This window comes from Glycine max, chromosome 12 (assembly GCF_000004515.6).
Source record: "Glycine max cultivar Williams 82 chromosome 12, Glycine_max_v4.0, whole genome shotgun sequence".
Lineage (NCBI taxonomy): Eukaryota > Viridiplantae > Streptophyta > Magnoliopsida > Fabales > Fabaceae > Glycine > Glycine max.
The window spans coordinates 5,386,103-5,411,460 of record NC_038248.2 but is presented as its reverse complement, the minus strand read 5'-3'; the positions used below and the strand labels follow the sequence as shown (position 1 = coordinate 5,411,460).

The window sequence follows — 25,358 nt, the reverse complement described above, 5'->3', positions numbered from 1 at the left end:
GAAAAATTGAACTCTATGATGATTAAGGAGCCACCCTGCAACTTTGTAGCAACGAGGATCGACCTCGTCCAATGACAATGCCAATGGGTGGCAAAAGTCACATTACACTTTGTCTAGTTGTCATGTACTAAATTGGTAGAGCAGTTTCATTCACAATTGATAGCAATTACATGAGTGGGGAAGACCAAACCTATGGAATTGGATAATGGATGTTACTATTCATATTCATATTCATATGTCATCTCTCTCTCTGTTTTATTGTACCGTCAGAAAAAAAAAAAAAGATCAGTCAATAATGTGAAAGAGTCTGTTTTCCCAGGCCTACGGGTACAGGTGTTAAGATGTTTGAGCCTTTGAGGAGAGGGGAATGTTAGGTCACGACCCCGCAAACCTGAGCTATAAGCCGAGGGTGGCAGGTCCATTAGGGCACTTGTCAGAACAGAGTTTTTGTGTGTTTATGAGGTAGGGGACCAGCCCTTAATGCCTTCTCCCTTCTTCATCTAGCTAACTCCATTCATACGCCAGAGTATAGAGGTCCTTTTGAACAATTTTCACAAATAAGCATAAATATCTTAGGCTCTTAGCTATGTATTTTAGCTTCAACTTACAGTGCCAGCTAGAGAGTTTAAACCAAAAAGGGGAGAGAAAAAAAAAAAAAAAAAACTCTTTGAAGCATCATTTTTATTATGCCCACCCCGGTGAACGGTTTTGCATATGACAATTTTTGTCAACTAAACCACATCAATATATAAGAGAGAAATTAAAAAAGAAAAAAAAAGAAAAATGAGTAGATTGATATGATAGAAAAAGATAAAAACAAAAAATAGTGGGGTAAACTAGAATTATAGGAATCTAAATTAGTCGTTCAATCTAAACTTTCATTTTTTCCCCTATTATTATAGTTTAAAACAATTATCGTTATAATTTTTCTCTATTTCATTCCCTTAGTATTGTGGTTGTAAACTTGTAATAAATCTAGGCTCTGTTTTCTTCGGGTAAACAATTGCGGATCTATTTGTTTTGAATTATTCTCAACGCCAAAAAGCTTTGCGCCTACAGAAATTTAATGCAAAGTTGCAAACATACTGTTTTATATACGCAATATATGCAAAATTTCCTGAGTTCTTTTTAAGGACGCGTAATTTCTTTTAGGAGGAATATAAAAAGTTAACAAATAAAATATGATTTATGGTCATTCATCTGTGAAGGGATATGTTCTTGGTATGGGCATCTATCCAAATGGTGACCATATTCTACTATTCTCCCACTTCTTCAATCTCTATGCTGCCAGTTCTGGCTGTTGATAACCTAAGCTAACAAATCATGTCATTTTCATGAATGATAAATGCAATTTGCACCACAAGTGTATCTTGTTTTTATTCATTTAAAATACTTTATTTGATATTTGTGAGTAAATCGTTAAATTTATGAGATTCTTATCATCGTCTTTCTTCTGGTTTTTTTGTTTGTTTCCTGCACTGGTGTTGAGTAGGGTCTTTTAACATGTCTCCATTCAGTGAGTCACAAGGAATTGTTTAGATAATTTTTTAATAAATATTTAGAAGAGAAAATAAAAAAGTAAAATTAATTAAACATTTGCTATAAATTGAATTTCTTGTATTTAACTTTTCAAAAAGTTGATTTTATTATGAAATAAGTCAACCAAGTTGCTAAAAATCTTGCTAGGGCATTTAGGTTCCATGCCAGCCATCAAGTTTTTGATTGCTTACCTTCACGTAATGATTCTATTATTATGAATGAAATGATGAGCCTTTTTCCGTAAAAAAAAAGTTGATTTTAATAATGTATAAACTAATTTTATATTGTGAGATAAGTTTCATTCTTTTTATCTTCTTATTTTATTTTTCTATAACTATTTATTAAGAAATTTATCTAGATTTGCATAAGACATCTTAAATAATGTAAATAAATATATGCATCTAGATTTGTGTCCTATGAAACAGATATTCTTCCCCCTCACTATAATTTTTTTTGTGTCCGAACCAATTTGCCATCCTAAGTTGGAGTTTCGTAGCTCTGTTTATTTACTAGGCAAAGCAAACTGCACTGCTTTGTTTTTTAGGTTTATCGTTGATCCGATTGTTAATTACATTAAAATCGCTGAGTTTTTGAGGTAGACATGTTTCTTCCTCAATATTTCTGAACAAGCCTCTAACATGTATTTTAACACGATACTTACACGATTTTGCTTATTAAAGAGGTTTCAGAGGAGATATAAGGCTACTCGAATAGTTGAAAAAGGATTAATGAAAAAAAGAAGAAGGATGAGAGACCACGTGTTCAGATCCCCTTAAATTGATATTTTCAATACAATATAGGGTGAATAATTATTTTTATCGTGGGTAGAACATTGACAAATTCATATGAAAATTTTAATTTTAGTCTTGAAAGTGAAAAAAAATATGACAAATGTATTCGTCTATTAATTTTTATTTGTTATTATTAATGAAATGAAAGAACCTATCTAATACATTTAAGGACGAATTAGTTAGCGTTCTATACATTTAAGAACGAAAAAGATTATTTACTTAAAATATAATTGAATTTTCATTTTTTTTCTCTTTTTTAATCTTTTAATTGCTAAGTATAAAATTACAATAAACACTTAAAAAAATAAGAAAACAAACATAAGTTAAAACAAAATAATAATAATATGTTGCTTTCATTGTAACAGCATTGTAAGTTAACCAAAATAAATTTATCACATTTTTATAAAATTTAAATTTAAATTTTATCTAAATATATGAGCAATTTATAAGTTTAAAGATGAAAATAAATATGTAACCTAAAATCTAACATTTGTGATAAAAAGAGGTTATTGACTATTGCAATTTGCAACGTGCATAAATGTCCTGTACGTACTTCATTAAAAAAAAAAAACATCTAAAATGTGTGGCTCCTAGGAAGACAGCACAATGTAGTTAGGAATAGAAGGACCGCCTATGTGTGGCGGGTGTTTGTTTCCCATATTTGTTTGTCTGCAAGTCAGTCCTATAATTGTTGCTATTGATGTGGGACAGTTACTTTTACTACCATTGACATTTACCATTTAGCAACGCCAAGTGGGAGGACCCCCCAAAAATACCCAATCCAATGTTTTTAAGAAGGGAGACAGTGTTTCAGCCACCTCTAATAAGGTCCCCACCTCCAACCACGCAGATCACTTTTTTTTTTTTTTATCCCTAAATATTAATTTTATTAAAAATTTAAATTCATAATTTCTTTCTTTTCTTCTTTCTTTATCTTTTTCCAATTGTTGAATTAATCTTATATTTTCTCGCATCTTAGTCTTAATCACGATAAATAAATATATAATTCATCAAAGTATGAAAAGTAGTCTCTTTTTTTTTTTTTATCTTCCTCTTTTTATTACTATTATGTAATAAGTACAAAGTATTTACTACAAATTGTTCTGGTGAGTTTGCAGATGTAACCCATATCTTATTGGATCCGTTCCTGATCATAAGTAAATATCGGCCGGTAACTATGTTTGTGTAACATCGTCATCTTTTCTCTAATGATTGATGTTAGTGGCTCACGTTTTGCTTAAAAGCACTGTTGCTTCAACCGATGGAATCACTTTCTTACAAAATTGAGGAAACCAATTCCGTGATTAAATTCTGACATTGAATGGTTCAGCACATTATTGTACGTAGAACGCATTTTGGTACCATTCGAGGAATTTCGGTGAATACCCCAGTTGCTCTTAGATTATACGGTGATGCATTTAAAAAGAAAAAAAAAATGTCTTTTGATGAAATTTAATATTTGCGAAACAACAAAGCATCTCCTATTTGATACTACTATACTCTAGGAATTGAAGCTTGGTAGTTTACACAGGTGATAGAAAGACAATAGTGAGGATCAAACCTATTCGGATTAATAGTATATCTGATTTCCAGTTTAACTTGCTCTACATGAATTTTGAGATCAAATCCAATGATTCACTGCAAACTAAACATAAAAAGAAGGGTGAAGATGCTTTTGCAAACTTCATTTTACCACCAATGCTGATTTGCAATAGATATCCAGACATGCATGCACTAAGACTTTTATAAAAAATTCACACCAAAAGGACATATTATCATTATATGATGATATAGATTAAAAAATTTGTAGAAGGATTTAATACTATTCTTAAAACCATATTATCTATTTTTAGGTATTAAAAATACATTTAACCTTAAATTATATATATATATATATATATATATATATATATATATATATATATATATATATATATATATATATATATATATATATATATATATAGGGAGAGAGAGAGAGAGAGAGAGAGAGAGAGAGAGAGAGAGAGAGAGTAGAGGAACCGTAAAGAAATAAAGCACATTATAAAAATTTGAAATTGGTACTTTCACAGTATTTATTCTAAAATACTTTCTCTGCCTCACCAATCACCATTATGTGGTGCTTTCATCCCTTTGCCAATTTGCCATTAGGGTTGTTCCGACAATGATACGACACGCCCCTCAACCTCAATAAAATCCATACGACAATGGTAAAGTCAATTTGACATATGATTCTTGGCGTTGTTCAGCCCATTGCCATCATTGTGGGTAGTTGCAGAGTCGAATCTAGCTAGCAAAAGGACATACAAAATCTCAAGACATGAAAATAAGCAGGACTAAGACTAAGTAAGAATACTGTGTTCTGTTTTATTGATTATTGTTTAGTGTTTAAAATATTTGATGAACACAATTCATTAAATAAAATTGGATTACTTATAAAAGTGAAGAAAAAATAACACCAAACTCTTGAATGAAATGTCATGTGATTGTTATATTTTAATTAATAATCTCAAATTTAATTCTTAACTATGTAATTATATTAAATATTCAAAGAGATATTTTGTCCCTCCTAATAGTCTTAATTTGACTAAAACGGGATGATATCTAATGAATAATACACATGATTTATAAAAAAAAAAATTTATAATACTCTAAATGTAATTAGACTCAATTTCTTAAAAAAGTATTTTAAGTCTGGATAATGTGAATAAGAAAAATTGATTAATAGAAGAAAGTCTATTAGAAGTGGTTACTTTGGAAATTTTTTTCAAAAATTAATAATCAATGGAACCAATAAATACTTTGAACCTATAACATAAGTAACGTGAATAGTTACATGACAACTTCCTCAAGTTTTTTTTTACATCAACTTCTCAAAGTTTAAAAGAGTGGAATGTATAACTTCTAAAGAAAATTAAATACTATTTTTCTACTGGTTAATTATTATTAAGACTTCACTAATAACTACGTAATACGTTTTACTGCTCAATACTTTTTAAAAATATTCTATCCTTTTTTTTTTCTGTCCTTCAATAATAGTGTCTATATTAATATCACTATTTTAAGATGAAAAAAAAATCACTATTTTAAGAGAAGGGCGAAAACGATAAATAAGGCGATGCAAAAAATTAATAAAATTGACAAATCTCCAAACAAGGTTAATTTTGAAATTTGAAGTTCAAATAATTTTTTAAAAATTAAAAATGATCAACTAATTTTAACAAATCCTACCATCAGTATAAATTAGTTAAAAATTACTTGTAAAAAAAGAGATAGAGGGAGTAATTATGTTCCGCAGAACTGGCTACAAAACTACAATGCGTTAGTCGAAATGTTTGTGATTTTGCCAATATTTCTACTCATTGGATAAATCTAGAATCTAATTACCCAAATTTGTTAATCGGACATCAGATATTGACAGTTACAAATACTCTCAACATTTAGCACGAGGAAGTTTATTGAAATGCCCTAGTTTTAGGATTAAGCTCAACTGACCAAAATATGCGCAGGGCTATGATTGTGTTGTAACTAGTTTTGAAATGGGTCTCGCAAAGACTTCAAAACCTGTAATCGTCTTGTCTTCTTGAACTCGAAGTCTCCTCACTTATTATTATATATGCCACTTGACAGGACTAATAATAAATGAAATTATTACATAATACAATATGTGGTCTAGAACAACTTTCATACCATAGGTTATTATTTTTTTATATAAATAAAAAAAACTGATATTATATAAAGATTGATCAGGACTGGTGACTATATAGTCTTTTTTTTTTTTTTTTTTTTACATAGCGTGACTATATAATCTTAAACCAAATAATAACTTATATAATATATGATTCCTTCGGAGTGGATCACAAAACACCCCAAGGATGCGTCTGGTCAGATGCGAGCAGGTCATAAAGCACACAATAATTCCTCTTGTTTGGAGTCAAATGAACTATGGGTTGGAGCAACAATAATTACTTCCCCAACGATAGCTTGGCATCAGATAATTTCACTAATTTACAAGCCATTAATTAAGGAGGACGGACTAAACTATATTTTAGACAAATTTTATTTCGAAACGGTTGACTTCTCAAAAGACACATAGGTTGATTAGTTAAAAATAAAAATTATAACTTACATGGAGCCTGGAAAATTATTTAGAATATTCAAACTTTCCCCTAAATCTATTTCTTCATTAAGTTATGATTTGCGGATAAGATGCTATTATTATTAATCTTTCATTTCAAGTGAACTTCACGAATAATTTTTTTACAACGGAAATTACATTAATCTAATCTTCTACATTATATGTGTTGGGACTTGGTTTGTCCGATGCTCAGTTTTGACTCGGTGGTCCGTTTTTTTTAAGTCAATGGCTCAATTTTTTACTCTAGGCCTTTGCGATTTTTGCTCATTTTTGGCTTAACTAGGTCCCTGATGCCAAGCTTCGGCCTTGTGCTAAGTTTTGGGACTTAGTTTACCCCATGCTCAATTTTATCTCGGTACTTCGTTTTTGGTAAGTCATTAGCTCAATTTTTGACTCCTATAATTTAGAGAATGATGCATCATTTTCTCAATTAAACATTTTCAATGATTATCTTTATCTTATTTAGATATACATGTTTATGCTATTAAAAAACATCTGAATTTTTTAGATTATGCAGAGAAAATAGGAAGGGAGAAGAAGAGAGAAAGATGATACACAATAGATTAACTTAAAGGCTGTAACTGGTCGTCCATCTTAGAATCTTACAATCCGTCAATTAACAAAAGCAAATAGAACAATTTTTTTTATTAACGGGTTGTTTTATTTTATACTATAAAGAATATCAAATAAAAGAATGCTTGTTATTTAAAACAAATTTTACCCCTTCTTTTTGGAGGATAAAAGGGCCTTAGGAGGAGGGGGGAGGTTGTTTAGGACAAAGGCAAACCATCCTCACAAAATGAACACATTAAGACAAAAAATATGCAGAATCATTTTGGCTTAATTAAGTTTTTTATACCTGAAAAATAGGTCACTTTTAAATTATTATCTAACATTTATTTTTTTCAACCAAGCACCTGAAAAGATTTTACTTTTTATTTTACTATCTATCATTAGTCTCTTTCCGTTAAGTGATGATGCGATAGACGAAGTGCTACATCATCGTACCTGATCATTGATACCTCAACACCGCATCATTTTACCTTGTCACTAATACTTCAACGCCACACCATCACCTTCTTCCCCTCCTCCAAGGAAACCACCACCGCAGACCACGCCATGCCACCACTGTCGTCCACCACACCATCCAACCGAGGGAGGAAGCCACAAAAATAACAGTGTTGGATTTGGGTACAAAGTGAGGAAGCAACAAAAAATTAAACGAAAATAAAAAAAAAAATCTTCTTTTTATGTTAAACCCATTTTGTCCTTTTCTTTTTTCTTCAACAATAAACTCAACATAAAATATTGAACCCACATCAGATAGATAATCGAAAAAAAAATTGCAAATGAGATTTTGAGACCAGATCTGCCATTAGAAAAAACTTTTGAAAAGAAAAAAAGATTTGCAAAGTGAAAAAATGAAGGCAACACCAAATCTGGACAATGGCGACATTGAAAGGGAGATGGCGGCGTGGGTGATGCTCAGGTTGGTTTAAAGGATCCCAATTGCTCCAATTTCCTATCAACTTCTCTTCGAATTAGATTCAACTTAAATAAACAACAATGTTTCATTTTATTTTTTGTGCTACTCTTGGTCGCGCTTGAAGTCGTGGAAGACAATGGTTCTTGCATTATTGGGGTGATTGAGGTGGAGAGAAGTGGATGATGGCATTTTGGGTAGAAAAAATATCAAAAGGTACCTACCCTAAGGGGAGAAGAGGTTGGAAAGCACGATGGTGGCAAGACATGGTTGGCGATGGTGACACAATGGTGGTGGTTTCCATTGGAGAATGGAAAGAAGAAAAGAAGGTGATGACATAATGCTAAGATGTCTATGATAAGATATGATGTGATACTCTGTTTATCACATTATCACTTAACGAAAGAAAACTAACGATAAATAATAAAATGAAAATAAAACATAAAAAAATTTTAGATACTTGATTGAAAAGAAATATTAGGTAGTAATCTAAAGACAGTTTATTTTCCAAATATGAAAAAATTAAGTCAATCCTTTTTAATAAATTCATAAACCGTCTCATTCAACATATCCAAAATCAGCCCTAGAGTAATAATGTCCTAAACATTATTTCATACACACCTTAGATTTTCAGCTGCGCCAAATGCTGAAAATTGACTGGCTAATATAGACATGCCCAAAGTTAATCATAACAAGGCATGGGTCACGCCGTCCCTGCTGGTTATATTAGTTTGAGAAACACTACCAAAATCAGAAAACAGCTAAATAATAACAAAGGGAAAATACAGTGCACTTAGAAGCCGCGGTGAATATATGAAACGATTAAAAAATAAACTTCCACAGAAAGAAATGACAAATTTAATTGACTTAAGAGAAAAAAATTGGCCAGAAGCTCTAACAGCACAACGGTATTTCATTCACATCACATGGATAATGGACCTTTCAAGTTAAAAAGCGATATATTATGAGTATCAAACTGAAGCATGTATATCCACTTCAAAACAATTTCCCTTTTACTAGTCGTATCAAACCTATAATTCTACCCACAAGGGTAGTTAATCTAAAAGGTAAGTTACAAACAATAAATGAGACCGATCTTGTTGATTTTGAATCAACAAGTTTCCATGCTCCGTACTATGAGGGAAAGACTCAACTAAGATCTACCTGCCAGTTTGATCACGTCAGCACTGACATTTTTGATATCTTATAATCCCAAAACAGCTCACTTCTGCCAATCCAGAACTAGAAAGAAAAAAGAGGGAAATGAGTGCACAATTACCAAACAAGCAAAACACCAATGTCATTCTTGACATAGAAAATATGAAACCCAGTACAAAAATGAACCAAAAAAAACTTTTTTTTATATAAAATGTTCTGGCACAGGCAGGTGAAAACACTTTCATGTGTATGCAGGGCAATGCCATATAAGCCAATTAAATCATGAAAACAGAGTTAGTTTGCTAATTACCAACTGTAGCCATAAATTACACTTCTTGGAGCTTCATCATTAGGTAGCCCAATACACGCCAGCAAGAATCAGTTCCATCATCCTCAGCAGCACAAAAAATTGTTTGTCCATTTCTGCTAGGTTTTACCATTTCCAACAACAACAATGACAACATAACTAGCAAAAGGTCACATCCCGAATGTTCTGTTGTAAAGATCCCCAGAATTTGGCATCCGAAATTTTGAATCATCATATCCTGAATAAAATTTATTGAATCCAAGTCTTTCATTTCTCAAAAGCTCAGCCACACCCAAACCATTTCCACTCTGCACCTCATTCCACCCATCCCATTGCCCATTTGACAAGACTGCATTTGTAGACTGCTGCAGAGACAGCTGTTGGAATGGGCCTAGATTACTGACTTGGGATTGATCTAACCTTGAAGAAACAGCATAGGAATCGCCAAGTTGAGAAAAAGTATTCCCAATTTCAGAAAATCTAAGGTTTTGCTGTGGTGCGAGAGATCTTTGCATCAATAATTGTAGTCTGGCATCATTTTCGAAGTAATTTAATTGTGGCATGAAATTAGATCGAATGTCCAGTGCCGGGCTGTTCAGTGCACCTTGAAGTCTCCCTTTGCCAACTGCCAAAATAGCAGGGTCCATAAATTCAATGTCCCCTGCACTACCAAGGTTTCCAGCTGAAGGTGTCTGATATGAATTTCTCAATAGGGAAGAATGGTCAAGCAAAGAATTCCCTGTCAAAAGGACTAACATATTCGACAATATATCAAAAATGGTATGCGTGGAAGGATAATAGAAACCATAACTAACCAGAAATGGAGTCAAAAGCCTGCTCCACTCTCTCATGGGAAGAAAACCCAGGTGGTGGCAGCCTGCTTGGAATGGAAAATCCTGGTGGGGCTGAAACTTGTGCTCTTGAAATGGCTGTCAACCATAACAAAAAGTAAGATCATTAGATTAGGTGAATACAAAAATCTGAGACACCAGAAATAGATATTAACACAACAGCTGTGCAGAAATCAGAGGAAGGCAAATAGGTTGCCCAGGAGTGCAGACTTACATATAGCTAAAACTTTTGAACTTTCTAACTAGAAAAGGGGCAATTACGCAACAGAACCAGCAGTTGTTATGCCACTTTGATACAGTGGACATAATTTTCTTTCTTATCCAGTGATCAATAAATCATCACAGTTGAAATCATAATTGAAAAATGTATGTTGTCCAGATACTTTTCATACACTACATTCTTAACAAATTATTATACAAATTATTATTCAGTCACGACTGTTCTACACAATACAATGTTGAGATTTTTTACAGGAGCAAAATTGGTTTCAAAGTTCCCTTCCAGCTGAAGGTCTTCATTATATTTAGTTATTTAGCCCTTATAAAGTGAAAGAATGGCTTTTTAATTATTGAAAAGCAAGGTTGACGATAAGCTCAACCTGTAAATTGAGCCTTCAGTCTGATTAAATTTTCTGGCAGAAATCATCCAGCTTTTTAAACAGTCTGAATACAAACTCAATATTGGCCTGTTAGCTGCAGCAGCTTCTGAGTTGAAGACAAGTAGCATATATCACAAGCCAAGAAAAAAAGACTCTAATCCTCCAACATTGTTGAAAAGTTACAACAAAGATGCAATTTCTCTTCTTTCCCCATACACAAATTCAAAGCACTTGTGTAATCAAATACCACAAACAGCACATAAATAATCAGGTAGCAAAAAACTACTATACATACAACAGGAATTCAGATAACCGAGGAAACCACAATTTTAATCTACAAAACAGCAAAGGAGAAATTGTGAAGGAAAAGAAAGCAAAACCATAATGTACCTAAAATTATAATAATATCAGATGTTTTAAATACATGTTAATCACCAAACAAGAATGGCACACAAGCAATCATGGAAATGTAAAATTGAAAATAATAGCAGAGAAACAAATAATAAGATATGCCATTAGAAACGTAGGCATCCCAAGAAAGTTATTGTTACTCACCAGAAAACTTATTAGAAGATGCAATGGGATGACCACTGACCAAATTATCAGCTTCCTCAAAGTTACCGGTAGAAAATCCATTTGCAATGCCCAACTTATCCATATACAAGTCTCTTTCTGCAAAATTCTGGAAGACTGTATGGTTTGGCCGTTGATGGCTGACACCATAAGATGCATGTGCATCAAACATTTGGATTTTGGATTCCTCTTGCCTCGCAAAAGAGAACCTTGATTGATTGTTACCATTACCTTTCCAAGAACTAGATTTGTTTAAAGGACCAGACCGGTTATCAGTATTGTCACCCAACAACTTAGCTAAATTATGAGGTGATGTTAGTGAGTCATCCCAGGTATCAAAATTCATGGACAATATATTTGAAATTATACTACTTTCACCCTTATCCCTAGCAACATCATGCCCAAAATTAACATCATCACCGACTAATCTTTGAATGATATGCCCATTTCTTTCATCGTGAAGCAGACCATAGGAGCTGCTGCTGACCAATTTTTCCGGGTGGCCATTACATAATATATTGGATGCATGTAACATAGATTCATTTTGAACTCTATCATCAGCAGATACAGAACCTGCATTTATGGCAGTACAAAGTTCCCCATGCTGCAGAAGACAAGGGCTAGAATGGTTTGATGCATGAAGGAAACTGGTTGACTTTGGCAAATAAGAACGGCAAACAACTTCTGGATCCTTGAGTCTTTGATTATCAAAAGATGTCACATCATCATCAATTTCAGCAGTATCTGATACTAGAGATTGAGAATCCAATTTCCAATCACACTGTTCCCTAGAATTACAGGCCACATTATTCAAGGTAGCTTTACCAGTCACATTTGTAGTTATCACATCTCTAAATCTGTCAACATTATATTTTGATCCTTGAATTTGAGGGGATTTAACCAATGCATGATCAGTAGGCGGGCTATTAGGTTTGGTTATACCGCAATGTTCGGCATTTCTATCAATGTTAATTGAGGACAACTCATTGGACAAATTCTGAATCTCTTCATTGGTAGCAGTCATTGCTTCCTCAGGACCAGAGTTACAAGACTGTCCAGTCATGTTAGTAGAATATATTGTGTTTGCTGTAGTACAATTGCCATCACTATCTCGGGACAACGGTAGAGAAGACAACTGGCTGTTCAAATTCACGAGCACAGGAGAAACATCAGAAGCTGAAGTTTTTTCTCCTGCACTAACCAGACTGCCCACGCTATTGTTATATTGTTTAACAGGTTTCAACAATTCACTTTTCACTGTAGGTGTCATACTATGGCACCCATCACTTGATGGTGGCCTCTTTGTAACATCAGAAGCCTGAATTGAGCCTGTAACAGCAGCAGAAAATGCTAGTGTGCTGCAGCCTGTATCAGGTTTCGGCTTGGATGGCCCATTTGGATATGATAGACCTCCAGCAGGGGGCTGACAATTTGAGGCCTGAGTACCCCTGCCAAACATAAACATAGCCAGGAACCATAATTATCTTTAGATAAGATCAACCTTCAAAGCCAAGTACAAAATTATACGTGGTGCATACCATGCAGCACTAGCAGGAAGGGCCATATTTTTCCCATATATTCCATTTGGAGGTGAACCTCTTACAATGTTAACAGAGTTCTGATTCATAAATAAAATTAAATGTCAGTTTTTTGCGTTGGCTGAGTGCATAAATGCACTTCACTCAGTTTAGCAATTAAAGATCATAATCCAAATGAGCTTTCTACATCAATATAGTGAAAGCTGACACACAAACAATATGGGGTTATAGGAAAGATTAAAAAAAAGGTCTTACACAAGAAGAATTTTTAACAATAGGCTTTACAGATGAACTATTCATATTATCATCCAGTGGAGGAGGTAATACATTCCCTGACCGCCGTTGCATATTGTTTGTGGCACCAGTGATTTGTTGAACTCGACTTCTTCAAAATAACAAAGTGAGCTAAGATATATTTATTGGAAAGCACTATATTCAGTTCAAGCAACTACAAGTACAGGAAAGCACAATCTGTAAACACATCCTTTTCCAGCACAATATAATTAAAGCAATTTCCTTCATTTTAACCAATTAAATAGTTTGAAAGCAAAGATCACAAATCCTCAATTTCATCAAGAAAAGGTTTTATTTATCTGAATCACAGTAAGTATCGTCAAATTATCAGAAAAGTACCTAGTGTATGCTGAAATTATTTCATCCTTGGTAAAACTATCTTCTTGGGAGCCAATCTCATGCAAATATAGACAATCCGGATTGCTGCAAGGCTGGTCATAGAGATATTTCCTCAATTACAAGAACAAGTAATTAAGCATAATTTGAAAATTCTATCTAGACCAGTAATTCTCATACCACATTTCGGAGCCATGCATGACAATATTTTGTGGTTCCAAAACAAGCCCTGAAATGTTGAATCCAAAAACACACACAATTGATGAGCAAAAGTCAATGCTAAATATCCCATGTATGACAAGTTTCAATGAATATTTGTACCTTAAAGGTCTACCCTCCAAAACAAATCCATGTACATTTTGAATACAACAAACCGCTTCCTCTTCCTTTGAATAAGTTATATATCTGGAAAAAAAACCTTTGATTAGGAACTGTAGTGTTTTTATTAATATATTAATATATCCTATAAAGATAATCATCTGTGCTAATGTAGCAGCAGGAAATAAATGGAGAAAGGGGGAAGATACACCCATTCTCAGAATTTTTTCATGTTATTTGCTTCCTTCCTTCTAATGTGAAGAGAAATGTCCTAAAATTCAAAGCTATCCAATTCAAATCAATGACAACAAGATTAAACAGTATAAGTTCTTTTAACAGTGGCGAGATAATTAACAGAAACCCATAATACCATCAAGGAAATCACAAACTTGAAGAGAATATACTTACACACTACAAGTATCATTCGGAAACTGTTGAATTACACCAGCTGCTGTTCGAGACATTGACACTTTTAAGACCTTCCCATACTGAGCAAAATACTCTCTCCGCTGAAGAAGCTGTATGAATGGTGATTAAAAATAAAAATTTGCTCCAAGGAAAATAGCCCAAAAAATTCCAACGAAAAGAGAACAAACAAGTTGAATGGCAACATTAAGGGGCTCAAAAGAGTGGATGAGGCGAAAATTTTACATCTTCATCTGCAAGATTGAGAGGCAACCCAACTATGTAAACAAGGTTCCTCTGAATCACTCGCACACTGCTGAGCTGCTTGCGCCCATCAGATGATTTAGACTTCGCTTTCTGAGTCTTCATCTTTTTCTCCATATTAATTCCATTCACCAATCTACAGGAAAAATATCATCTAGATAAATGCACACAAAAAACGGACTAAGGAACAAAAAGTTCAGTAACTGATATTTTCCTTTGTTTCATTCTCAAAACAAGAAAAACTTTATAGAGTTCCTTATATATATCTCATTGAAATTTGCTAAGAAACTCAAAATTATGAGTAGGACTCACATCATTTCAACAGTTCTTATAAATTTCAGCAAAACAGTAAAGAGTGCTTTGTTAGCATTTCTCATTTTGATAAATAATTATACAAATACATTGATGTATATTGAATAATAAAGTGAAGAAAAGACCTACAGAAACACTACAACATAAACAATCCTACAGAAATAAGATAGGGTTCATCGAATAACCTCTCACAGTTTGCAGCCGTCCCAACAATCTTTTCCTTATCATAAGGAGAACGACATGCAGGGCATCGCCCCTCAGTGTCATCCTTCTCAGCCATGTCCATTATGTGGTGCCAGCACCAGACACAGATCTGCAATCAAGGAAAGATGAAACTGACATTTATCATAATGAGTCTTTGTGATAAAGGCACATCACATGTACAAGTCAATTTCCAAAAGATGAAGGATTTCCAAGAGACAAATGCTATTTGGGAGAGTTACTGAATAAACATTTGAAGGATCAAAAAGAGGGAAATTTTATACAGACTACAGACCAAAGAACAATTAGGGACAAAAATTAATTAAAATTTTAACAAGATAAACATAGAATCAAACCTCATAACCGCATTTGCAAGGCTTCAACTGCTGATCTGTCAAATCCATCTCTTCAGCACAGAGAGGACAAGTTCTTTCTCCTTCGTCACTCATGATTGCCTTGAAGAACAGGATAAACCACAAAACACCCTTGTGTCAAATAAAATAAACATAAACATAATAAACAATGGGCATCAGAAACTTAACCCTGAAAGGAGAGCAAAGCACTTATCCAGCTGAAGAAAACTAGTCTGACCCAAGAAACATATATGCAAAACAAAGGAACCAAACCACAGGAGTGAAAATTATGATATACCCCTCAATACAGCTAGTTATCATACACGGCTCTCGACACAACAAGTTCAGAGTCTCTTAAGATTGTAAAGCATTCACCTAAGGAATATTGTGACCGGTGAAAAAGGGTGCATCGGAAACTATGTGGATGAATAATACAGCTAGTTATCATACACCCGACACAACAAGTTCACAGTCTCTCTCGATTGTAAAGCATTCACCTAAGGAATATTGTGACCGATGAAAAAAAGTAAAGTGCATCGGAAACTATGTGAATGAATAATAATCATAATCAATAATAGCATCAGGAAATCTAGACAAAAATCCAAATAACCCCCGCCCCTCAGTGTTTCGACTCTGGCAACATTTGATTGATCAATAATAACACCAAATCACTTAAAAAAAAATCATAGATGCATTGAAGTACGGCGAACCCGAGACACCACAGATCAACTAAAACATCAATCAGAACAGAGAGAATATATAGATATACAATAAAAACAACCATAAAAATTGACAATCGAAATCGAATATGCAACGAGAACGAAGAGAAAGCTCTGAAGATTAGAAAAAGAAAGGGGGGGGGGGGGAATATTGGACGGTGAGAATATTAATAAATAATAAACGAAATTTGAGAACGGATTAGGGATCTAAGAAGATATGGTATTGGATTGGGAAATTAGGGTTAGGAATTGAGAGTTGATGACTCACAGTGGTGAGATCGAGAAGACGAAACTGTGAGGAGGAGATTGTGTTGCGAGGGCGGAGAGAGAGAGAGGGCGAAAAGTTAAGAGGGGCAGAGAAAATGTGTATTTTAAAAGAGAGAGAAAGGCCCTGTTTGGATGATGGCGTTTTCGGCTTTTGGCTCTCTATCTCTATCTCTTGCGCGTCGCTGTCATTTGCGTGGTTAAATAGCCTCGGTTTTTCAGTTAATTACTGGAATTGCCCCTCGCTCACACCTCTTCTCTCCCTTATGTTTTTGTTTTGTTTTGTCCGGCACCCCCCCAACTGGTTCCAGTGTTAGGGGTTCCTGCGGTACACGTACTCCTTGCTCCTCCGTGTGTGGGGTTTTGGATGCGCGACACGTGGCTAGTCCTTCGATCCTACGAATGTTCTTGCGGACAAGTTTTTGGTGCGGGATACGGGGGCAAAAATCAAAAGAATTTAGTTCCATCTTTTAATTGATACGTCACTTTTTTTAGACAAAAAAAATGTTTAAGCCATATTATCATAAATATATTATAATATTAACTATTATTTTCAATTAATAATAACTGTAATTACTTACCTTTGTTAATTATGTAGTTACTGGAAAAATTAATTGCCTTTGACTTATTTTAGAATAGTCAAATCCAAAATAAAAAGCTTATGTTTACCAATGATAAAAACTTGAATTTATAATTTATTGTTTAGTCCCGCATTATTTAATCAACATTAATTAATAAACATGAATGCTTATTTAAAAGCGTAAACGCAACAATATTTATTTATCTATTTATATAGCTTTTACGCTTATCTTTTTTTGGTACAATTTTTTATGCTTATCTATCTATTCTATATAGTGATTCTAAACAAAATGTATTTTATATTGCATTTGTTATCTTTTTTGTTTTGGTGACCATCAGATTTTTTGGTTGGCTTCTTAGTGGATCAGGATGTGTCCACAGATTTTCAGTATTTTAGGCTGGCTATAATATGACTAATTCTTTTAATTTTAGGTTCAGTCAAGTTCTTTGCCAATTAGTAAAAAATAATATAATAAGTAGATTACAAAAAAGTCCTCAACAAACACAGGACAATCATAGTAAATATAATCGAACCAAAATTATTTTAAATATATTACTATACTTTTTGGGTAGAAGTTACTATATTATTTCAACTTGGTATAGAATAATATCATAATGTTTCCTAATTTATGTTGTATTTGTTAATATTCAATTTTCTGCTCAATTTAATTTATTGATAAATGGATTATGATCATATCTTCGTATTTTTACTTATTTCTTAAAGTTTGGGGAGAAATAATATCTAAGGAGATTAAGGTTGGACATTATATTTCTCTCAGGAGAAAAAGGTTAGACATTATATCAATTGATGATTAAATTTTACATAATTATGTATAAATTAAAATCCCTAATAAATTTAGGTTAAAAGATATTTCAACTTATTATAAAATAGTTTTATAATGTGTACTGTTTTATGAGATAATTGTTAATTAATATTTAAATTTGTTCTCAAAAAAAATTCCACGTTAAGAAAATAAGAAGGGAAAAAAATATTGGTAAATTGTGATTGTAGTATCTCCCTGCCTTCTTTACTTAACTTTCTTGAAGTTTATTGTGAATTATTTATTTAACAAAAATATATTACATGATGATAAATACTTAGGCATCACTTGGGTAATGTACCAGAATGGGCCGTGCATGTTTTGGACCGCTACCCCCAAATGACCCAAGTCCATAATATTTAAGAACCGACCATTTTCCTCATTTAAACCAAAATGTTTGATATTTGATACTATGCTGTGATCTCATCCTTGGTTCAATATTTCAAGTTTCGTTTGGTGTGGAATTTAGTTTTAAGTTTAAAAATTTTAAATACGTATATGATTAATTTTTAGCTTTCAATTTGTAATTTTAGTTTTCTTTGGTTTTAAATTTTGTTGATAATCTTGTAATTTTCTTTTAAAAAGTTTAATAAAATCATGGGAAGATTTTTACATGAAATTGTGATTAAGGGGCATGGAGTGAGAGCAGAACAAAACAAAAAATCAAGTAACTAAGTTTTTTACATGCTTTCGTGAGCTACATCAAACAAAAAAATGCCAACATTGAATTTGTCTCTAAATTATATATTTTCAATGGATGGACTCAAATTTGGTCAATCCTAAGCTTCAGGTGAGTCATTAATTATAGCGAGTCAAGTCAAAATATGCATTCAATTTGAGTTTCTAAAATAAGTCACAAGTTTAGTTTGTATGAGTCTTGTCAACAGATGATTAGGTTAGGCTAAAAAAACTCATTTAATTCTTGATCAAGATTTGAAGCACAAACCCTATATACAATTGAGTGGGTTTAGGTCAAATTGTGGACTTGATGTTGGTTGTGGGCTATATCAAATATACAAAATAAATAAATAAAGTAGACTTTGGCTTATAAAATGAGACTCAAGTCTAATGAGAGCTTAATTTGTATGAGTTTTTTTAGCGTTAAGTCTTAGATCAAGCTCAAATCCTCATATTTAATTTGTGCTAAAAATTTAAAGTTCAAAGTCAATATTTCACTAAGCAAATTCAAGACAAGTGGTCAGAAGCTTTGATGTATGTAAGTCGCAAGTGTTGGTTCAAGCCAAAAAAATCAAATTCAATTCAATATTCTAAAATAAGGTTTAGGCCCAATGAAAACCATATCTATACTATCTTAGGTTGGTTAAACTCCAATGGGGGCATGAAATAATTGAGTTAATAAACACTTGTTTAATCAATGCTTAGTATCTAAAGCTCAATCCCTTATGTTTCATTAAATGGGTTTGAGTTGAGTTGATTACAAACTAAATACATGTCAAAATTATAGTAAAATTTAGACCAACTCAGTTAAAGTCATTTATTTTTGTGGTAACAAACATTTTGTTCATTAAGAAAACAAAAATTATTTTTGTTTTTTAATTATAATTTTCATTTTTATTGTATTTTATATGTATATACAATACAATAAAAAAATTAATATTAGTTTATGAATAAAACTAAAAAATGAAAAATTAGATCTATGTCCAATGGATCACAATTACAAAAAAAAAAGTAGTATTTTATTTTGGTTTAGCCGATAATTTTATGTGATAGTGCATATGATCAATTTAGTAAAACTTTTTCCCTAAGATACATTATGAGAAAGAGATAAGTAGTGCCTAAGCTTAGACTGAGTCATGATCTAATTGACCTAAAAATGATTAAATTTAATTTGTGTTTAAAATTCAAGAATCAAGTTCAACATTTCATCAGGTAGTTTAAGTCAAGTTGATTAGAATAAAAAGGCAAAGAAAATATCAAAATGGATAAAATAACTTCTAAACACTTAAAAATATAATTAGATTAGAATAATTTTAAAACCTAAACTAATATTGCTTACAAGATTAAGTTTGAAAACAAAAAATGTTGAAACTCAACCACTCAAAGTAAGGTATAAGTTTATACATTTTCTTTATCTTATTGGTGGTAAGAATTCACTCATTTAATTGATAGTTTATTTCCTTTATTTTTTCATCACAACAATTATTCAAGGGGTATCCCCAAATAAGATCATCCAACTATATTATGTATTTTTTAAACTTAAGAAACCTCTTTTTTTAGTATCTGAAGTGTGTCTTTTGCATGTACACGCTTAATCCTCCTTTGTTGAAAGTATGAAGAGTATTATAACAACACTATAAGCATTCAATTTGTTTTGATACTAGATTTTAGTCCATGCTCTTAAAATTTAATTATGTATTTAGAAACAAACTAGCAAAATGATAAATTGTGGCATTGCAAAAATAATTGTCAAATTATCACAACAAATAAAAATATTAAATATCTAAATACAACAACAATTATACAAATATTCAACAACACCTATCATTGTGACATTCTCACACCAAAAACATAGCCTATACAATTGCACACCTATCATGACCAATGTCCATGTTATTAGTAGAGATGATTATAAAAGAATTAAAGAATATTTAGCCATTTATATGCTTACGTAAGTTTTAATATATTTTGAATTTTTATAATATTAAATAATATTTATAATTAGTAGTTTCTTTTTAATTTCTTATTGTGTTGTCATTTTTTTAAAATTATTGAATGACTACTTGCATGTTTACTAGTTTTTATTCATAGATGTTCAATATATAATAAAAAAACTTAAAATATATTAAAAATTTAATGGTTAATCTTAATTATTAAAATATATGATTTCAAACTTTCAATATAATTATTTTCTCAAATTCACCTAAAAAATGAAGCAAATATTTCATCTAACAATTTTGTTACCCTCCATACAAGCAAATTGAAATGGTTCAAGATTGAAATCATAACATACAAAACAACTTATTTTCTATAACAACTTAATGGATTGAAATATATCATGTATTATAGAGCATCCAAGTTATGAAATTCCATAACAAAATCATTCATTGTTGGCTAACCACTTGTTGACGTATTGTTAACACTTATGCTTGGTAAAAACACTATTCATGTGCAAAATTCATATAATTATATGCAAGAAAAGTGTCATAATAAGATAGGAGAGAAATGTTTAGACTTTCCTTTATGTCCAATTAAGTTGTGGTCAAAGATAAAATTATGCATCACTTTTTAATTCTTTCAAAATCTTTTTTTCATAAACTAAAAAAAATACGTTTAAAATAAGCTAACTCGAATACAAAGTGAATTATTACACCTACATCAACTCTTTATACTTCAAAGTTTTCACTCATCCTCATCACATAGATAGGTGTAGTGTTAGAAATGAGTGAAACACCTCACTCATGAGAAAACTTAACAAACATTTCAATGAGAACCTTTACACATAAGCTTTTAGAGCAAACACATGTATGTTTCTCATGTGAGTTTGCCCCAATATAAAATAAAGGTCCTATACTACATGGTGAAGTGAGATTTGGATTTTTTTTTCCACACACATATAGTTTCAATAGCCTTGCAATGGTCATGCATAATATACTGAATCTTATGCAACAAATAAATGTGTTTATCTTAATTTTATTGTATCTTTCTATCCACAAAGATGTGAAATGACATTGGATTATGCACGATGTACATTGTATGCACATTCAAGTTAACCAATATATCAGTTGGAGAAAGGTGAAGGGAGAAGAGAGAGGAATAGATTGTATGTTCGAATCTCTCAACTAACATTTTTAACAAAACTAACAAATTAACATTTGTTAATAAAAAGAAGTTAACTAGTATCTCAATCACAATGTAAAGTAAAATTAAATTAAATAACTTTTGTTGAATTAAATTGCAAATATAATATTTTAATTTTTGTATAAAATGTTAGATAAAATTACATTTATCATGATAAAAAATACTTATAAATATATAAATTCCTGTGATAGACTATAATCATATTAATGATTAGAAAAAATTTATATATTTATAAATTAATTGATAATGAATCCTATAGGTACTCAAAAAATATCCACAATCAAAGAGAGTATCGTAATAGTCATCACACTCTATACCCACACTAATATATAAATCTATATACACTCGTGTTTGTGACGCGTATATGTTTACATACGTTTATTTATATACAAATGTGTATATTTATATGTTTACATATGTTTATTTATATACAAATGTGTATATTTATATGTATAGACACACATCTCATATTACAAAGTGAAACTTCTCAAAACACTTACAAAGTATTGTTTATTTTGATGGACCGATTTATTTTTTACTTTCATTTATGTCGACTCATCCTCATTCGAGGAAGGGATATGAAAAAGATAAAAAAAACAATATTTAACATAATTTAATAGCTTATATAAGTCATGCATGTAAGTGTTATGTTCATTCAAACTTGGGCTCAATTTGTCTAACTCAATACGCTATATTTTAAAATTTCTCAATATTCCAGGCAAACTTCACATCTTTTCATCTTAATATCACACTTTAAGTCCTTCTCTATTTCACATTTTCCCTGCATTCTTCTTCCTTTCTTCTTCCTCATAATTTTTCTTTTCTTCCCTCAAGTAAAGAGTCTTCGCATACCCAACCAAACTAAACTTATAAAAGATAACTCCCTCTCTTCATGTTTATAAGACCCAATTACTTAGTCCACTCATTGTCATTAATATCTCTCTTTCTTCTAATTATTTGTCAATACAATATATCTGATTTTAATGAGAGATTTTTATAGTCTATAAATAATTAATATAATAAACATTATCAATCGAGTTTTGTAAAATGAAATAAACACAATTTCAAACTTTAATATTTAAAAATTAAGATATATATATATATATATATATATATATATATATATATATATATATATATATATATATATATATTATTGTGGTTGTCAGGAGTGTACTTTACTTATGTTAATTCCAAATTGACTCGAGTGAGTTATCTAGTTTAGGTAAAGTTACTAATTTACCTAATTAATAAACATAAAAGTACATATCATACACTCCTTCATGATTTATAAAGAATTTATCTTCTTTTTGGTTTTTATTGAAATCAAGCACAAATGTACCTCAATAACACCACAATTTTTTTTTTATAAATGTTGTTATTCATATTTTCCATCAAAATATTATTATTGTACATTTATAAACAAATTCCATATTTATTCTAATTATGGCATTTAAATTTTTCTAAACCTAAAATTTCTATTATTTGATTTTCATAAATATTTTATTTTACACAAAAATTCATGTTAAAAATAAATTATTTAGGGAAATATTTTAATTGCAGTTTTACATGACAAAACAAATGTGATAAAAAGTTATTTCCTTTAAATTGCAGTCCATAAATTGTAACTGAATTACATAAATAATTTGATTTTTATAATGATTCTGATTTTTCAAAAAAATATTTTTTTTATCTTCTATAAATTGTGAAATTGAAAGTTGTATTGCAATTAACCAGTTCCTTCTTGCTTGATAGTTATTTTTATGTTGATTTATAATAAAAAAAACTCCTTTGCTCTAAAGAAATCAATTTGCCAGAAAAAATCCTTCCACATTCAATTATGTTGTAATTTTTTCCATTTTGAAATTATATAATTTTAAAAAATAGATTCCATATAAAATTATATTCATAAACAAATGTCATGTTTAATTCCATATTCAAATTTGTTATGATTATTTCTAAAAATTAATTTCCGTATTAAAGCATCCTATAAATAAATGTCATGTTAAATTATTTTTGTAAATAATTGTTTGTTTTAAATTAATAAATTTTGGTATATTAAAATGCTACTAAAATTATTTCCGTAATCAAATTCTATAATGAATTATTCCCATAAATAATGATCTATTATAAATCAATCATCTAATCTAAAATTTGAACTTAATCATCTTTTTAAATCTTAAAATGATGTCAATAAATAAATAATAAATAATTTAGTGGTGATGCAAATATTATGAAAAAAAAAAACACAACACCTAGAATTTTTAGATTGAAAAAATGTCATACGTTCACATGTGACAAACGAAGATTTATTTTAGATAAGATGTTTGATGTACATGTAACACAAATGATGATTCTAAATAAGGGAGTTGATTCCTCTCTCGTTACTGGAGGAGTAAGTAGGAGAGAGACAAATACACATGATTTTTTAATAAATAAAAATAAAAATGAATGTTGGTGGCATTCTTTTTAAATTATCTTTTAAAGTTTTTTTATGATGGATTAAAATTTATTAATTTTAATAAATTTGGTTTCTCACTTAACATAAATTAAATTAAGATAAAAAATCATTAAATCGAGAAATTAAAAAAAGTATGTTAGAAAAAAAAATATCGCTGTCATTCCCTTTTTTTCTAAATGAGTCATTACTACCATTCAAATTAAATTTACTTAAAAAAACAACTTAGTTTTAATCTTATTTAATACAAAAAATGATTGAATATCAATGAGAATTCCTAATTTAGACTATCTTTGAAATTGAAATGCTGAATTTATATAAATAGAAGAAGAAAATTATTTCAAGATTTCGTTAATGATAATTGATAAGTAGCCTTTTTGAGTTTTTAAAATGCATACAAGTCGCGTGGACACCTCAAAGTGAGGGATGGGGAGCAATCAGATTGCGTCAGCAGGAAAGGAGGGGAGGTGTGGAAGAGGGTATGCCTCAACGGTGACATTAATATTGCCCAATATGGAATCTTCTGAAGTGGAACGCGTTCACATTCTCGACTTTTATTTTTTTATTTTTATTATTTCTGCCACGGAAGGTTACCAGCTCCGTTTATAATTTTCAAGCTGAATTTACGTAACTAGCCTTCCACGGAGACTCTCGCTGGACGTGAATTTTGAATTTTAGATATGTGTTGCTTTTCAAATTAGGCATTACAATGATTTTTTATTTCTTTAATTTGAAATCATTAAATATATTCAAATCAATTTCAGTCATAATTTCCTATTTAAATCATTGAATGTATATTATAGTAGAAAGAAGCAATTTTAATAATTTGTCAAATTCCCTTCCTTAATGGTTACCTACTCCAATAAATCATATAAAACGCCTTGGGTATTTTCTATACCTTAATACCTTAATTATTATACCATAATCAATTGTAATATGTATTAATTAAAAACATGCAACTTGTGATGTGTTTTATAATTGACTATTGTTAATGCGTTTTATTTTCTAAAGCATATTTCCTCACTTTAGAGGAGACAAACAGTTAATAACTGTGATAAAATTAAATACATATATATTAAAATCTATCTAGCGAAAATCATATGAAAGATTTATAATGCCTTCGAGTAAATATTTAAAAATTTATTTTTAAAACGTTTTAAATTTATAAAACTATTTTTGTTTAAAAAAATTGAGTTTAGAATGAAATGCTCCATATTTGAAAGTTTTCATTTTTAATA

The 25,358-nt window shown here is 30.9% G+C and overlaps 1 protein-coding gene across 8 annotated transcripts; it reads right to left on the bottom strand.

The window, feature by feature from the left end:
- Window positions 1-8,846: 8,846 nt before the first annotated feature.
- On the bottom strand, window positions 8,847-16,605 carry LOC100801880 (uncharacterized). 8 transcript variants are annotated; one of them, XR_005887565.1, is made up of 15 exons: window positions 16,448-16,570; window positions 15,650-15,693; window positions 15,464-15,562; window positions 15,092-15,219; window positions 14,577-14,730; window positions 14,334-14,443; window positions 13,929-14,012; window positions 13,788-13,836; window positions 13,611-13,702; window positions 13,233-13,362; window positions 12,978-13,057; window positions 11,422-12,887; window positions 10,232-10,345; window positions 9,420-10,167; window positions 8,847-9,193 (listed from the first exon to the last, which is right to left on the bottom strand). XR_005887565.1 is itself a non-coding variant. In XM_041007427.1 (13 exons), exons 2-13 carry the CDS (start codon window positions 15,554-15,556, stop codon window positions 9,587-9,589), a joined length of 3,069 nt encoding a protein of 1,022 aa, XP_040863361.1. In that variant the 5' UTR covers window positions 15,557-15,562; window positions 16,448-16,605; the 3' UTR covers window positions 8,847-9,586. The 8 variants fall into 8 exon arrangements, 2 of the variants coding, with proteins under 2 accessions (XP_040863361.1, XP_040863360.1); XR_005887564.1 differs by lacking the exon at window positions 15,650-15,693 and having other exon boundaries at window positions 16,448-16,605; XR_005887567.1 differs by lacking the exon at window positions 15,650-15,693 and having other exon boundaries at window positions 9,420-10,155; window positions 16,448-16,605.
- Between the last annotated feature and the right edge of the window lie 8,753 nt (window positions 16,606-25,358).